This window comes from Drosophila biarmipes, chromosome 3L, assembly GCF_025231255.1.
Source record: "Drosophila biarmipes strain raj3 chromosome 3L, RU_DBia_V1.1, whole genome shotgun sequence".
Taxonomy (NCBI): Eukaryota; Metazoa; Arthropoda; class Insecta; order Diptera; family Drosophilidae; genus Drosophila; species Drosophila biarmipes.
The window spans coordinates 8,976,418-8,989,439 of record NC_066613.1 but is presented as its reverse complement, the minus strand read 5'-3'; the positions used below and the strand labels follow the sequence as shown (position 1 = coordinate 8,989,439).

Below are 13,022 nucleotides of genomic sequence, written 5' to 3'. Positions count from 1 at the left end.
TTTGAAGCCGTTTCTTATATAGTTTGTTTTTATTTAGTAGGTTTAATCAATATAATATATAAATTGTATTTATATTTAGGAAGCCCAAGGTAACACGCCCAAGGCACATTTGGACCAATCGTAGTCTGTAAAAAACAGGAAAAAAAAAGTTTTTAATGTGTGAACTCATAGGTACCAAGTTTTAATAAGTTAAATTTTAAAAGACAACATACCTTTTTCAACTTTCCAAAGGCCCAAGTCTGATGTTACAGAGTTGCTAATAGTGTTGCCCTTGCTTTGAGCTGCTTTTGCCAAAAGCTGTTCCAAATAATCCAGGTTATAATTCTCATCCAAAGAATCGTCATCCTCCATGGGATCTTCCTCTTCGTATTCATGCAATCTAATATCGCAGAGTTTGCTTAGATCCGCCACTTGCGTCTTGCTGAAGGGGGGATCGGCAAGCGGTAGTAGCCTTAGGAGAAACGCAAACATTTATTATTAAAACAGTCAGCTCTGCCGAAACCAAGCTTACCCTTTAAGAATTGGCGCCGAGTATTTGCTGAAAGGGGCAACACGTTGCATAATAAACTCCCGCTCAAACACCAAAGACCTGGACTTTTTGGGGTTATCCCCGAAAATAAGGGTAATCGAGGGATCCACATTGGAATGCACAAGCAGACTGCGCATGGTTTTCGATAGCTTGTCCGTGTTCAGCGAAGAAAACTCCACTGCTTTCAGTTTATCGTTCTGGAAAAGTGTTAATGTTTAGTAAGCATTCAGGACACTTAAAATCCTACAAACCAAATCAAGCTCCTCTTTGTACATGCGCTTCATGCGGAACAGCATTCCGAAGGATTCAACCATCTTCGAGGCCCAGTAGCTGGCTCCCAGTCGTCTATGCTCCGCCTCGTTTTCGTTTTCAGTCAGCTGAACCAAGGCCACAAACACCTTTTCGATGTATCCCTGCATGGCGAGTAGTCTAAAGAGTCCCTGAGTGGCTGCAATCAGGGTATCCTCGTTGTCATCCACTTGCAGGCCAACGCCTAGGAAGTATTCCATTTTAAGCAGGCAACCCGTGTAAATATCCAACAGATCCTTCATGGAGGAAGACTCCTTTTTGACCAGCGCACTGAGATCATTTACCACCGCGTCGAGTATTTCCTTCGATGTTTTAGCTTTCTTGCTGGAGGAGTAAACCCTAATCTTATTAAATTCTGCACTGGACTTCAGTTTGCTGATGGCCTTTAGTTTCTCGGCCCCCTTGAAATGGCATTCCAGGGTCAGATCGTAGATCTCCAGAAGATTGCTTACAGCCTTCTCAAACTTCAGCTTGTCCTTGCGCTTCAGCTTGCCGGCATTCAAATTAGACATGGTTTCCTTGTGGGGCAGCCAGTAGTAGGTTCGCAGCCACTCCAGACAATGCTCCGAAGTGTTTCTTAGCACCTGCACGGGTGGCAGCTCCTGTCCATGGGCGCAGAGGTGCCGCAGATCCACGATGAACGACTGCAGTCCCAGTTCCCTGGCAGTTTCGTACATGCTGGTCATGTTATGGCCCTGGATGATGGAGGACATGAAGTTATAGAATCGCGTGAAGGCACTGGCGTAGGTGTTCTGTATTTTGGAGTTGCCCTCCTGGTCCTCCAGTTGAGCCTGGACGAGCACCGAAGTGGCCATGACCGCCGCCGGGCAGAGATTTCCCCTTCGAAGGCTCCAAATGCGGATTTTACTGAGTGCCTGCCGCCGGTTGGCAGGCGTGGAGGTTTTGCCGAATAAACACTCATACGTCGTTTGGAATTCCAGCCTAGAAATTAGAATTTTAATTAATGAATTTAAGTTGTTTCGTGCGATCTACGCACGTGTCTCGCCATGGAGTCACCACAGTTCTCTGCTTTACAATTGGAGGCGGTGGAGATGGAGCAGTTTTAGTTTTTTGCTGTTTTCCCTTCTCTGGGCTTTGCTTTTTCACATTAGGGATTTCTTTTTTTGCAACATCCATTTCAGTCAATATGTTTTAAAACAAGTTACAAGCAAAACAAACCGCGCATGAAAACGCAACAAATTTGACAGTGCTGACTTTTTTCAACTGAAATCTAGCTATTGAAATTTATACTCTTTTTTTATTTACAATAGGATTTTTTAAGTAAACATAAAAGTAAAATTAGTAAACGTTACTAATTAAAATAGTTACTGAGTATGTAAGTAATTAAATTCAAAATAAAAAATTTTTTTAATGCCCAAGTTTATTGACATATCTCATTTGGCTATTTTTAGCTTCTTTTTCCGTTTTCCAACACGGCCAATGCCCAACAGCTGATCGCGCCAACAAGACGGAGCCGGTTCTGTGTGAATGGTGAAATAAAAATTGGAGCCAAAAATAATATTTTCTTCTTGTTAAATTGTTGAGCCTTTTCCCGTGCCCCCGCTATGACCACCTGCGTTTAGCCAGAGCCCACGAGATTTGCCCCCAAAGACCAATAAGTATTACCGGTGGTCAGTGCAACACATGCATTTCGTCCAACATCCCCTCATTGTCAACAACAACAACGTGGTGGACATACTGCAACCGGAAAATATTGAGTTTGATGGGCCGCCCGCGGCGCGGAAGATGATAATTGGCTCATTTTCGATGTTCGTAATCTTCTCGTACCTGCAGCTGCTCTACATCCTGGTGGCCATCTACCTGGCGCTACACCACGCTCACCATTAGCCCGCCATCACTGAAGGATCATGTATCACTTTGTATCCGAGCAAACGCCGGAGCTGCGGCTCTCGGCGGATGCACTGGTCACAAGCCACGTGACACAATACCTCAAGGCCCACCAGCTGGACGCCGTGCGCTTCCTCTACGATCATCTGGTCAAGCGGGAGTTCTGCATCCTAAACGATGAGAGTGGTCTGGGTAAACTGGCCACGGTGGCGGCACTTCTCAGTGCCCTAGATCCCACCAAGAAAACTCTCATAGTGCTGCAGAACGACGAGCAACTGCTCGCTGGTTGGCGATTCCATCTGGACACACTGACGGACCTGAAGGTGTACACCATTCAAGGGGTCCAAGGTAATGATAACAATGTGTTTCTGTATGGATTTTACTTTAGAGAGCACAATTTTTCTTAACTCCGTTCAACATTCCTTAATAGTTAGCTGTGACAAATGAATCACTCTGCAAGTATGATGATTATATTTTTAAAACCACAATTTATCAGTTATTTTTGACGTACAATTTTGTCATTAAACGAAATTGGCGGGTTCTGTAAAAATTTGGTTTTCAATTTAGTTCCAAACTGATCCACTTATATATTGTTATGATTAAATACTACTGTTACTGTTGAAAAATTTAAAATTTGATAACTGAAAAGAAATTTAATTTTTATAACGAAAAATGCTATTAATCTCCTGATAATTTTATAAAAGAAAATACACCACAATCAAAATATTTCACTTTACCTATGTATAACTCTTTCTTCTCTTTTACAGACACTACAGAGTCCCCGCACAACGTTTATCTGGTGAAATGGAGCCAGTTACGCAGCATTGGAGATCTCAGTCGCCTAAACTTCGACTACGTTCTGGTGGACAACAGGGGCCACTCGTTAAACAACAGCTTCTGCACTTCCATGCTGCTGAAGCATTTTGAGGGAAGGGTAAACATTTTTATCTCCAGTGTTGACATTACGGTAAGGCAGTGCACCCATAAGGGGTTCACATGGAGCTTAAATTAGTTTGTTTCCCTATCTGCAGTCCGACGTAAAGTTGCTGTACAATGTTCTGAGGTTGGGCGGACGCCTGGAGCATCAGTACCGGAGCTTCCAAAGCTTCGATCGCAAGTTCCATTTGCCAGATCCGAAGGAGGTGTTTAGCAAGCGCATAGATCTCGAGGAGTACTACAAGCAGCGCGGATTCCTCAGCGAGTATATCAAGTAGGTGACCCACTAAACAGCTGTAATCTTATCAACACTGATCAGTCTACCTGTTGCCCTAGAGCAGAAAATATTAATTTTCCTTATACAAACCATAATATTACCTGATGCTCACATACTAAATCCAATAAAATCATTTTAGGGACTTCCGTCTGCGTCGTTTTCGCCATCAATTCGACAAAATCCTGCCGCTTGTCGCACCTGAACAATACAAGCACAATCTGAACCTCTGGCTGGCCTCGAAAAACAGCCAGAGCACACTTAGTGGCTCCTCGGAGGTGTGTTCCACAATCGCTTCGGCAGAGAACAATCAGGCTCAGCAAAACGAGTCAGTGTTGGTTGAAGATACGGATAAGGTATCTGATCACAGCGTGGATGATGTTGTGGCTATGTCACCGCTGGTCTTTGAATCCTCCGACTCTGACGTAGAGCCCATTACAGTGGAGCCGGCAGCCGATCACAATCAGGTATTAGTTGTATCTAGCGATGATTGCGAGATAGTGACGCCTCCTCATACTCCTCCGAATCGAACGCCCACCTCAACCGAATCGCCGAGAACAATGGCCAAGAAAAAATATAGCAAAAGGAAGTCGCCGCAGAAAAAAGCTGACCTCTCCGATTCCGAGGAGGATGATGAAGTGATGGAAGTGGCGCCAAAAAAGATAACTCGTGCGGCCACCCTCACGTTTACTCCCAAGACAAGGAAACTCAATGTGCGACTGTTAAGGGTTTCCATGGATACTTTAAGCACACCACCTCCATCGGGAAAGGCTCTTGCATTTGCAACTCCCAAAACAGAGCCCTCAAAAAGAAGGAAAAAGCAGACCAAGCAGCCGGTGAGTCCAATGGAAACAGGTCGTCCTGCTACAAGAGGAATGCAGCGTTTAACACGTTCCGCTGAGTCGAAAATAAATAGTAAGTACCTAAAGCGCCACACACTCGATGATGTCAAGCGTATCACTACAAAAAGAATCAAGGCTGAAGGGCAACAAACGCCGAAGACTAGCAATCCCAGAGTGAAGCAGGAGGTCATTGTAAAACCGGTGGCCAAGCAGGAGAAGGAACAGAAAGCTGCGAGGATGCCTGCGCAGGAAACTCCTAAGCGGAAGGTGGGACGTCCAAGAAAATGCAAACTGCAGCCAGCGGCCCAAAAGAAATCGATCAACAAGCCGGATCCCAAACCCTTGCCCCCTACTCCACAGGTGCTCAGCGGTAGTTCCTTGTCCTCGGAGTTCATGCAATGCGCTCAGCGAATTCCAGACAACTTGGACGCAATGGAGTCTCCCGCTTTTAGGGTGCCTTTTACACCTCAGCAAACTCCAACGCTTCTAACCTTGCCATCTACTTTTAACTTGCTTAACGACTCGGAGGTAGTGGCAATTCCGCTGTCTAAGGAACAAGCTGAAACAGTGGTAATAAATAGCTCCCACGATGAGGGTTCGCCGCAGGATCCATCGCAGAGTCGACGCACCAAAGCTCTAAAACGGAAGCGCAAGCCGGAGACGCCGGTGAGTTCCAGTTTTGGCGGCGGCTTGGGATTGCCACCGGCCAAAAGGAGTGCCAACAAATCACCAGATCTGTTTAGCATCTCTTCGGATCTCTCGCAGATTCCCCTGGCCCAGCCGCGACCATCCTCTCCCTTCGAAGGCTTCAAGATCTTCGGCTCTGAGGTGAAGCAATTCCAGCAGCAGCATGCTAAAACAAATGTTTCAGGGCCGAAGAAGAAGCGTGATCGATCCTGTTTGGATATCCTAGAGCAGATGTTCGAGCCACGAGAGCAACAGGCTAAAACCAGTCCCAAAGTCTTGCCTACCTTGCCACTGACTCAGAAAGACGATGCAGCGCCCACCATTACACAGAGAAGGAGATCCCTGTTGGAAGACGATTTCTTTGAGATCACCAACAACGGTCAGTTTGGCAGTCGAATGAGGTTGAATTCTTCTGGAGAGGTATCACCCGTACAACAGGATCAACAGTCCGCCAGGCCGACGCAGGCCAATAAAATCACCAACTACTTGATAGGTTCTGGAATTACCCAGGAAAAAACGCAGCCCACGAGTGGCAATCGCAACTCCATCGTAGCTGCACTGCGAAAGTCCCCAAAATCCCCGAAACAGAGTGGAAAATCCACTCAGGCAACGAAGCTCACCCGCTGGTTTGGCTCTGTTTTCGGCGGAGGAGCCTCACAGACCAGCTCCGTGGAATCGGTTAGCGCACCAAGCACACCGGTGGCTCCTTCCACGAGTGCAGCAGCTTGTCAAACGCGATCAGCGAGGAGCGGTGGAGCTGCGGGACCCACCAAGAGAAAGCGATTGGAACTGTTCAAATGAGCAGGATAAATACAGCAACCGTTTTAGGGAAAGCACTACAATTAAGTTAACAAAAAGAAAAAGTTTTGGATAGAAGCTACTTTTTCACGAACAGGTTTCTGGGTTTTAAATATAAAATGAATGAAATATCTCAATTAAGAAATCGGATCGTGAAAATGTAGCTTAGTTTATTTTTAATCAAAAGCCAATCAACAGTTAACAGCATCCGATCTTGGACAAAAGACTCTTAGGTTGTAAAATCAATGTGGTACAATGTTAACCGTAGAGAAACAGAGCAATTAACTAGCCAATTTAGTTAAATTTCTATTATTTGTGCACAATTCGAAGATTAATCTACCATACAATTAAAAAGACACTGGACATTATCGGCTATTCATTATTGAAATCACCTCATTTTGGTCATCAATATTGGTCACTTTTTAGAAGAAGTGTATTTTCAAATTAATTTATAAAAGTTAGCGGTGAAAAATCGTTCCTCAATTTTTTATTTTTAATTTGTGCCTGCCATAATACATTTAAAATTTGGCGAGTTTTTAGTTAATTTATTTGTATACGCATCGAATTAACCGATTTTTATGTAACGAAAGTTATCGTTTTTAGAGGAAATATATAAAATCGGTATCTAGAAGATTTTGCCATAGTGAAATAAACAACACTTTTGAGAGGGTTCAGATACAAAACAATATCCTTGTGTTTTATTAAACAGTGTACTAAAAATAAATATAGATCGAAATTTCTCGTCTACCCAACCCTCTTTTGCACTGACATAATGTATTAAAAAATGAAGAAATCCAAAAACAACCTTTAATCAATTTAAGATTCTTGAGAAAACTTGAGGTAGTATTTATCCTTTTCTATTCGTCTATTGTACCAAATCATAGATAGCACGCTTCCTCGAATTATTTCCGAATTGTTTTTAAGTTTAAATTTAAGTTAAGTTAAGTAGTTTCAATCATAAAGGTTAAGGCTTAATTTGAAATGGTTTTCCCATTACTTTTTGCACATATGCCGTTTTTAAGGTCAGGTTTAGATTTTTATACCCCCTGTTTTCCGAATATTATTGTTAGGTTGTGCATTACCGCCTGGCGCTGGAACTCCAGCTCCCGCCGGCACACGGAGCCCAACAGTGGAGGGCATTGGTACTGTACATTTTCCTGGGCATAGGTATCACCATTGGAGTTTCTGAACGTGAATTCACTGAGTGATTGCACTGCAAAACGTATAAAGTTTCATTAGAGGGGATTATATGCGAAGTTTACTGCACCTTACGGCAATAGAATCCGCCAAAAAAGCAGGTCTCATGAGTGGACTTGATGACATAGGCCACGGGAGACACTCCGGGCAAGGACTTTGTGACCACGTATCTGCCCGTTGCCGTATTTTTCCAGTAGGGCCAATGGGAGAGTTTTTCCGTGTACTCCACCGTATAGCGCCAGTCGTGGGCGTGTCCGTGATCGGCAAGGATCTTGAAGCTGATGCTAAAATAAAAATAGCAATTTATGTACAAATTTCGTTTAACTTCTTAAATACCTGAAGCTATTAGCAAGATAAATTCATTTTAAAAGGGGTAAACGCTTAAGGCTGTTTTATGTTTCCATAAAAAACATGTTTTTTCAAATGTAAATTTGTGAATTTCAACACACTACATTAATCGTGTACCGTCATATTAGATGTATACTCACATTGTGGGGTTTAGGAGCCGCATCTTGTTGAAATCGGCAACATACTCCCAGACCTTTTCCGGTTCGCTCCGCTTGATAACGCCCTCGATCTGGTACTTCTGATAGCCGCTGGAGAAGACGAAGACATAGAGCAGCAGGGCGACGCCGAGGAGCACCGATGCCCGAATCCACAGACGGGGAATATGCATAGTTCTCTTCTCGATGGACTTCCGCTGACGACTGGCGATTATTCTGTGTATATGTCGGCTTATTCGAATTTCAAATAAACATGTGCCGGAGAACTCACCACAAAGATTCGGGAGGCAGCCTCAAAGGGGAAGGAGCGGGAGCTCCATGGCGAAAAGAGAAGATAAACAAAAGGGATCTTTGAGTGCAGTGGCGGTTGGAATTTACATGGGTGTCTATGGGTCATTCTTCTTTGGAAGAGAAATTACTTCGTGGGAGTGTTGTAAGTTCCCGAAGCATTTACTCGCTATGAAAGAGGCTATTTATTTTGCGGCTAAATTGCTAATTTACCTGCTGACCTACTACAAAAAATCTCTTCAGATTTTAACTAAACTATGACTACATTTTCTTTAAGAGTCAACTTCAACTTCAACTACTATTAACACATGGAACCCAAATGTGGGTTCTATAGTAAACCCAAATGTGAGTTCTATATTAAACACATAGTATTTTAATCACCATGTTAAAGAGGTAGGATAATTACTATTATTATAAAGACAATTTAAATAAAAACCTCTAAATGAGGTATACAGCACCTAGGCAAAAATAAAATATGCTGCCAAAGCAGAGCCTCATTTTTGCCGCCTCAGGCATTCTAAAAGTTTTCGGGGGTCAAAGCTCTCCCTCATCCTCATAACAGCCCACCCAGCCCCAAAACAAATGCTGGAGCTACCTAACACTGGTGTTAGGAAGCTTTGGCGAATGGCAAGCTCGTCCATATGATCGCCACTCTCCATTCCTTAGTTTATAAACAACTCTCGCCGGGTGCAGTCGGAACTCTCGGAATCGGCGCTGTATACCCACAAGAACCACCGAAGCAGCGTGCCCTGCCGTCAGCATATGTAATTGCTTATCACGGTGGCCTGTCCGAAATCGGTATGCTCCATCGCTCCGGCGACAACAGATCCCTTAACATCTCGTGCCCCCCGCAAAGTGCCGGCCTAGGCTTACGTAAGCCAATTGAATTCGTTTTAAATACGTTTTAAGCGGAGGGAACATCCATCAAAATAAAAAATGCGGCTACTGGCCAGACACGCGATTCGACTGTTGGGTCAGGAGAATCGAGCAGGAGGAGGAGCGGGTGGCGAAATGACAGCAATTTGGAGCGGAGGAATCCGGCTGAAGGCCACAACCGGTTACCTGAAGCTGGCCACGGCAAGTGTTCAGCCCCTGGAGCCGGAGAAACAGGTGCAGAGAAAGGTGGGCACTCCATTTCAGTACTCTATGTATTTCGCTAATCCGATATTCCCCAGAACTCGCCGCTCACGGACTCTTTTGGCCGACACCACACGTATCTGAGAATTTCCCTAACCGAACGCTGCAACCTGCGATGTAAGTACTGGGCCCAAACACCTATGTTTTCGCCCTTATCAGTGCCGCCCTCTTATTGTTCTACCCATTTGATAATACTCGTTATGAAGTGGATCCCAGCCTTGATTGAATAATGTGGCGAAATTCGTGCCCTGCACATTCCACACCTGCGGCCAACATAATAGCTGTGAGCCCCTCCAAAGTTGACCTTTGTGTTGCCAAATTAGAAGCCATGTTCTAATTTGATTTTGGGCTCCATTGTACTCAACTCTTGTGGCGACAGCTTTCGCAGCATTTTCTATTTCAATTACTGAAAGCAAACAACACTTGATGGCTATCTTAATGATCTTTAACTTATTTCTGGAAAGTTCCGTACCATATTGACATATCCCGTCATAATATATACCATAACAAGAGTTTAATTAGACTTCATTACCAAAATTAAGAGTTTCCGATCCTATACTTTATAAACATACATACATCAAACAACGCCTATCCCTTGTTGAACTAATGCTTTATATTATTAGGTGACTACTGCATGCCCGCCGAGGGAGTTCCTCTCCAACCCAAGGGGAATCTCCTTACCACTGAGGAGATCCTCCGTTTGGCCCGCATTTTCGTGGAGCAGGGAGTGCGCAAGATCCGCTTGACGGGAGGAGAGCCCACTGTCCGCAGGGATATAGTGGAAATAGTGGCCCAAATGAAGGCACTACCCGAACTGGAGCAAGTTGGCATTACCACCAATGGCCTGGTGCTAACCCGCCTGCTTCTTCCTCTCCAAAGAGCAGGGTTGGATTCCCTCAACATCAGTTTGGACACGCTGAAAAGGGACCGCTTTGAGAAGATCACCAGGAGAAAGGGGTGGGAGCGAGTGATAGCTGGCATCGATCTTGCCGTGCAGTTGGGCTACCGTCCCAAGGTGAACTGCGTCCTCATGCGGGACTTCAACGAGGATGAAATCTGCGACTTCGTAGAGTTCACCAGGGATCGCCCGGTGGATGTGAGGTTTATAGAGTACATGCCGTTCTCTGGAAACAAGTGGCACACGGAGAGACTTATTTCCTACAAAGATACCCTGCAAACCATCCGCCAAAGGTGGCCTGACTTCGAGCCGCTGCCCAATGGCCCAAACGACACATCCAAAGCCTATGCAGTTCCGGGATTCAAGGGTCAGGTGGGCTTCATCACATCCATGACGGAACACTTTTGCGGAACCTGCAACCGATTGCGCCTCACTGCGGACGGCAACATCAAGGTGTGCTTGTTTGGCAACAAGGAGTTCTCACTGAGGGACGCCATGCGAAACGAGAATATAACAGAGGAGCAGTTGGTGGATCTCATTGGGGCAGCGGTGCAGCGCAAAAAGAAGCAGCATGCAGGTGAGTCGCGATGCCAAATCAAACGTAGAAAGTCCTCAGACCTTGGTCCTCCTTCCCAGGCATGCTCAACCTGTCGCAGATGGAGAACCGGCCCATGATACTCATTGGCGGCTAGTAGACACACCACACTCTCCCCTCTCTCTCCCGTTGCAGATGCTGCGCCACGACTCCGTCATCATAGTCTTTATCATTTGTTTCACCAAGCACATCGTCCTTCGTTACGGCAGCTCCAGATTCGAAACCACAGCCAACTGACCCACGTCAACGCTCAGGGCAAGGCCCAAATGGTGGATGTGGGCGAAAAGCCGTCGACCACAAGAATAGCTCGGGCAGAGGCCACTGTAGAGGTGGGTGAGAAGCTCACTCGACTCATAGCAGCCAACGAGTTGGCCAAGGGAGATGTTCTGACAGTGGCCCAGTTGGCTGGCATCATGGGAGCCAAGCGCACCTCCGATCTGATACCCCTGTGTCACAACATCAGCTTGTCATCCGTGAAGGTGCTGGCTACTCTTATCAAGAGCGAGCACTCAGTCCGGCTGGAGGCATCCGTGCGCTGCTCTGGCCAGACTGGAGTCGAGATGGAGGCCCTTACCGCTGTTTCCGTGGCCGCCTTGACCGTCTACGATATGTGCAAGGCCGTTTCCCACGACATCTGCATCACCAACATCCGCCTGTTGAGTAAATCCGGCGGGAAAAGGCACTTCCAGCGAGAGGAGGCGGCAAAAAGAGCAATGCCAGAGGTCGAATGAAGGGTTCTACTGACTGACTTCATTAGTATACTAATATGATGGCTAAGCCATTCTTAGGGGAAGGGACATTCAACTACTGCTTATTAGATTCAGTTAGGTATTCGTAATCTTTTTGGAAGATTGAAATAAAATAGATTTACATGAATTTGTAATATCAAGACGACACAATTTTGAAGGAAATAAATGTATAAATAAAAGAAACATATTTTAAAAATACATTATTTAATGGTTCCTATGTCACTGTCCCTTTAAAGCGCTTAAAAGGGGAAGATATGCATTTCACCACCCAATCCAGTGAGTGAACCTCAAGTTTCCACATCTCCAATGACTCACAAGACTTGTGTTTCATTTCAACCAGAAGTTTAAGGTTCTCTTTAATTCGTGGCCAGAGTGGATTAAGTTTAAATGAGGGCATTGATGGAAAGTGTTGGTGGTAGGGTGCGATTGGGGGCTTGTCGCGAACTGCGCCTTACAGCTAGAAGTACATACAACATTAGAAGTGTTCGATAAACGCGGATTATCGCTCGCAAATCCTGGCAGAGTTCCCTCTCAATATAGACACAATAAATACGGTGTGGTGAGGTAATCAATCGCTCCTAGTTGGACACCAGGACATTGCGGTTCTCCGCCTTGCTCTCCGCATCCGCGCCCTTGGCCCCATCGGCGCCCAGGTGCTCGCCCCGGATCTTGATGTTGTGCTCCTCCTTGAACTTGTTCAGCTCGCTGCCCTTTTTGCTCAGGTCGTCGGTGACCATGACGATGGTCTTGGCGATGAAGTCCTTGTTCTCCACCAGCTGCGGCAGCACCTCCTTCACGGTTCGCTCGCACAGAACGCCGCCGATCTGACGGAAGCACTTGCGCTCCGGATCCACAGCCTGCAGCGTTTCTATCACAGTTCTGGAGGAGATTGGGGATTATTGCGGTGCATCTCGAATGCTTCTCCCGTTCGCCCAGGGTCCCACCAGATGGCCAACCATCTTTGTGTCCCCGGTGACTCACTTGTGTTCCCTCAAGTCCATTTCGAGCGTATTTAAACTGTTGGCCAAGTTGCGCTGATCATTGCGCAGCTGTTGGAACTGGGCCACAATGGCCTCCTGGCTGGGCGCCGGCTTCGCCGATTCGGTGCTCATCGCAATGCTCGCACTCCAGAAGGACCCCTTCGAAATATAGGCCTGGATAATCGCTGAAAATTCGCGAAAATCTGCGATTTTCTTTCAAAATAAGTCGGCGAACACGAGGGCTATACGAAAGAAGTCCTAAAATATCCCAAACGCCAAAGGGCAGTGTGACCGTGTCAGTGTGAAGCTAAAATATAAAGTAACTATAAAGGTAAATAATGCACGTCTTTCGTTACTTATTTATTTCTTTTAATCTTTTTTGACTTATTTTTATATTTATACGTTATGTGTACATTTTCAAACAGATTGTGTTCTTGTAAATAAAATACAAA

General features: G+C 45.5%; 6 protein-coding genes across 8 annotated transcripts; 3 read left to right on the top strand and 3 right to left on the bottom strand.

Moving 5' to 3' along the window:
• Window positions 1–10: 10 nt before the first annotated feature.
• Window positions 11–2,044, bottom strand: LOC108028746 (uncharacterized). Its single transcript, XM_017100715.2, has 5 exons — window positions 1,836–2,044; window positions 781–1,780; window positions 512–726; window positions 213–451; window positions 11–125 (listed from the first exon to the last, which is right to left on the bottom strand). The coding sequence occupies exons 1-5, from the start codon at window positions 1,973–1,975 to the stop codon at window positions 76–78; spliced, it is 1,644 nt and encodes a 547-aa protein (XP_016956204.1). The 5' UTR covers window positions 1,976–2,044; the 3' UTR covers window positions 11–75.
• A 245-nt stretch (window positions 2,045–2,289) lies between these two features.
• Window positions 2,290–2,686, top strand: LOC108028426 (uncharacterized). The gene has a single exon (XM_017100256.3). It carries the CDS (start codon window positions 2,483–2,485, stop codon window positions 2,684–2,686), a length of 204 nt encoding a protein of 67 aa, XP_016955745.1. The 5' UTR covers window positions 2,290–2,482.
• Window positions 2,687–2,706: 20 nt separating this feature from the next.
• LOC108028422 (protein suppressor of underreplication) lies at window positions 2,707–6,909 on the top strand. 2 transcript variants are annotated; one of them, XM_017100250.3, is made up of 5 exons: window positions 2,707–3,034; window positions 3,454–3,653; window positions 3,718–3,896; window positions 4,039–5,404; window positions 5,504–6,909. In XM_017100250.3, exons 1-5 carry the CDS (start codon window positions 2,707–2,709, stop codon window positions 6,224–6,226), a joined length of 2,796 nt encoding a protein of 931 aa, XP_016955739.1. In that variant the 3' UTR covers window positions 6,227–6,909. The 2 variants fall into 2 exon arrangements, with proteins under 2 accessions (XP_016955739.1, XP_016955738.1); XM_017100249.3 differs by having other exon boundaries at window positions 4,039–6,909.
• A 22-nt stretch (window positions 6,910–6,931) lies between these two features.
• LOC108028424 (uncharacterized) lies at window positions 6,932–8,142 on the bottom strand. Its single transcript, XM_017100254.3, has 3 exons — window positions 7,909–8,142; window positions 7,496–7,704; window positions 6,932–7,436 (listed from the first exon to the last, which is right to left on the bottom strand). The coding sequence occupies exons 1-3, from the start codon at window positions 8,094–8,096 to the stop codon at window positions 7,261–7,263; spliced, it is 573 nt and encodes a 190-aa protein (XP_016955743.1). The 5' UTR covers window positions 8,097–8,142; the 3' UTR covers window positions 6,932–7,260.
• A 728-nt stretch (window positions 8,143–8,870) lies between these two features.
• On the top strand, window positions 8,871–11,777 carry LOC108028423 (molybdenum cofactor biosynthesis protein 1). Of its 2 annotated transcripts, none has more exons than XM_050885875.1 (4): window positions 8,871–9,333; window positions 9,387–9,465; window positions 9,972–10,823; window positions 10,977–11,777. In XM_050885875.1, the coding sequence occupies exons 1-4, from the start codon at window positions 9,148–9,150 to the stop codon at window positions 11,570–11,572; spliced, it is 1,713 nt and encodes a 570-aa protein (XP_050741832.1). In that variant the 5' UTR covers window positions 8,871–9,147; the 3' UTR covers window positions 11,573–11,777. The 2 variants fall into 2 exon arrangements, with proteins under 2 accessions (XP_050741832.1, XP_016955742.1); XM_017100253.3 differs by having other exon boundaries at window positions 8,872–9,333; window positions 10,883–11,069.
• A 133-nt stretch (window positions 11,778–11,910) lies between these two features.
• Window positions 11,911–12,858, bottom strand: LOC108028425 (probable prefoldin subunit 2). Its single transcript, XM_017100255.3, has 2 exons — window positions 12,572–12,858; window positions 11,911–12,469 (listed from the first exon to the last, which is right to left on the bottom strand). The coding sequence occupies exons 1-2, from the start codon at window positions 12,700–12,702 to the stop codon at window positions 12,169–12,171; spliced, it is 432 nt and encodes a 143-aa protein (XP_016955744.1). The 5' UTR covers window positions 12,703–12,858; the 3' UTR covers window positions 11,911–12,168.
• Between the last annotated feature and the right edge of the window lie 164 nt (window positions 12,859–13,022).

Excerpts from the sequence above, each read along its gene's own strand:
- LOC108028746 (XM_017100715.2), bottom strand. The coding sequence starts at position 1,975 with ATGGATGTTGCAAAAAAAGAAATCCCTAATGTGAAAAAGCAAAGCCCA. Across the intron at positions 1,781-1,835 it reads GTGACTCCATGGCGAGACAC|GCTGGAATTCCAAACGACGT; the intron begins GTGCGTAGATCG and ends TCTAATTTCTAG. Across the intron at positions 126-212 it reads CCTTTGGAAAGTTGAAAAAG|ACTACGATTGGTCCAAATGT; the intron begins GTATGTTGTCTT and ends TGTTTTTTACAG.
- LOC108028426 (XM_017100256.3), top strand. The coding sequence starts at position 2,483 with ATGCATTTCGTCCAACATCCCCTCATTGTCAACAACAACAACGTGGTG.
- LOC108028422 (XM_017100249.3), top strand. The coding sequence starts at position 2,707 with ATGTATCACTTTGTATCCGAGCAAACGCCGGAGCTGCGGCTCTCGGCG. Across the intron at positions 3,654-3,717 it reads TCTCCAGTGTTGACATTACG|TCCGACGTAAAGTTGCTGTA; the intron begins GTAAGGCAGTGC and ends CCCTATCTGCAG. Across the intron at positions 3,897-4,038 it reads TTCCTCAGCGAGTATATCAA|GGACTTCCGTCTGCGTCGTT; the intron begins GTAGGTGACCCA and ends AAATCATTTTAG.
- LOC108028424 (XM_017100254.3), bottom strand. The coding sequence starts at position 8,096 with ATGCATATTCCCCGTCTGTGGATTCGGGCATCGGTGCTCCTCGGCGTC. Across the intron at positions 7,705-7,908 it reads CGGCTCCTAAACCCCACAAT|CATCAGCTTCAAGATCCTTG; the intron begins GTGAGTATACAT and ends TTTTTATTTTAG. Across the intron at positions 7,437-7,495 it reads TTTTGGCGGATTCTATTGCC|TGCAATCACTCAGTGAATTC; the intron begins GTAAGGTGCAGT and ends TACGTTTTGCAG.
- LOC108028423 (XM_050885875.1), top strand. The coding sequence starts at position 9,148 with ATGCGGCTACTGGCCAGACACGCGATTCGACTGTTGGGTCAGGAGAAT. Across the intron at positions 9,334-9,386 it reads AGAAACAGGTGCAGAGAAAG|AACTCGCCGCTCACGGACTC; the intron begins GTGGGCACTCCA and ends GATATTCCCCAG. Across the intron at positions 9,466-9,971 it reads CGAACGCTGCAACCTGCGAT|GTGACTACTGCATGCCCGCC; the intron begins GTAAGTACTGGG and ends TTATATTATTAG.
- LOC108028425 (XM_017100255.3), bottom strand. The coding sequence starts at position 12,702 with ATGAGCACCGAATCGGCGAAGCCGGCGCCCAGCCAGGAGGCCATTGTG. Across the intron at positions 12,470-12,571 it reads ATGGACTTGAGGGAACACAA|AACTGTGATAGAAACGCTGC; the intron begins GTGAGTCACCGG and ends AATCTCCTCCAG.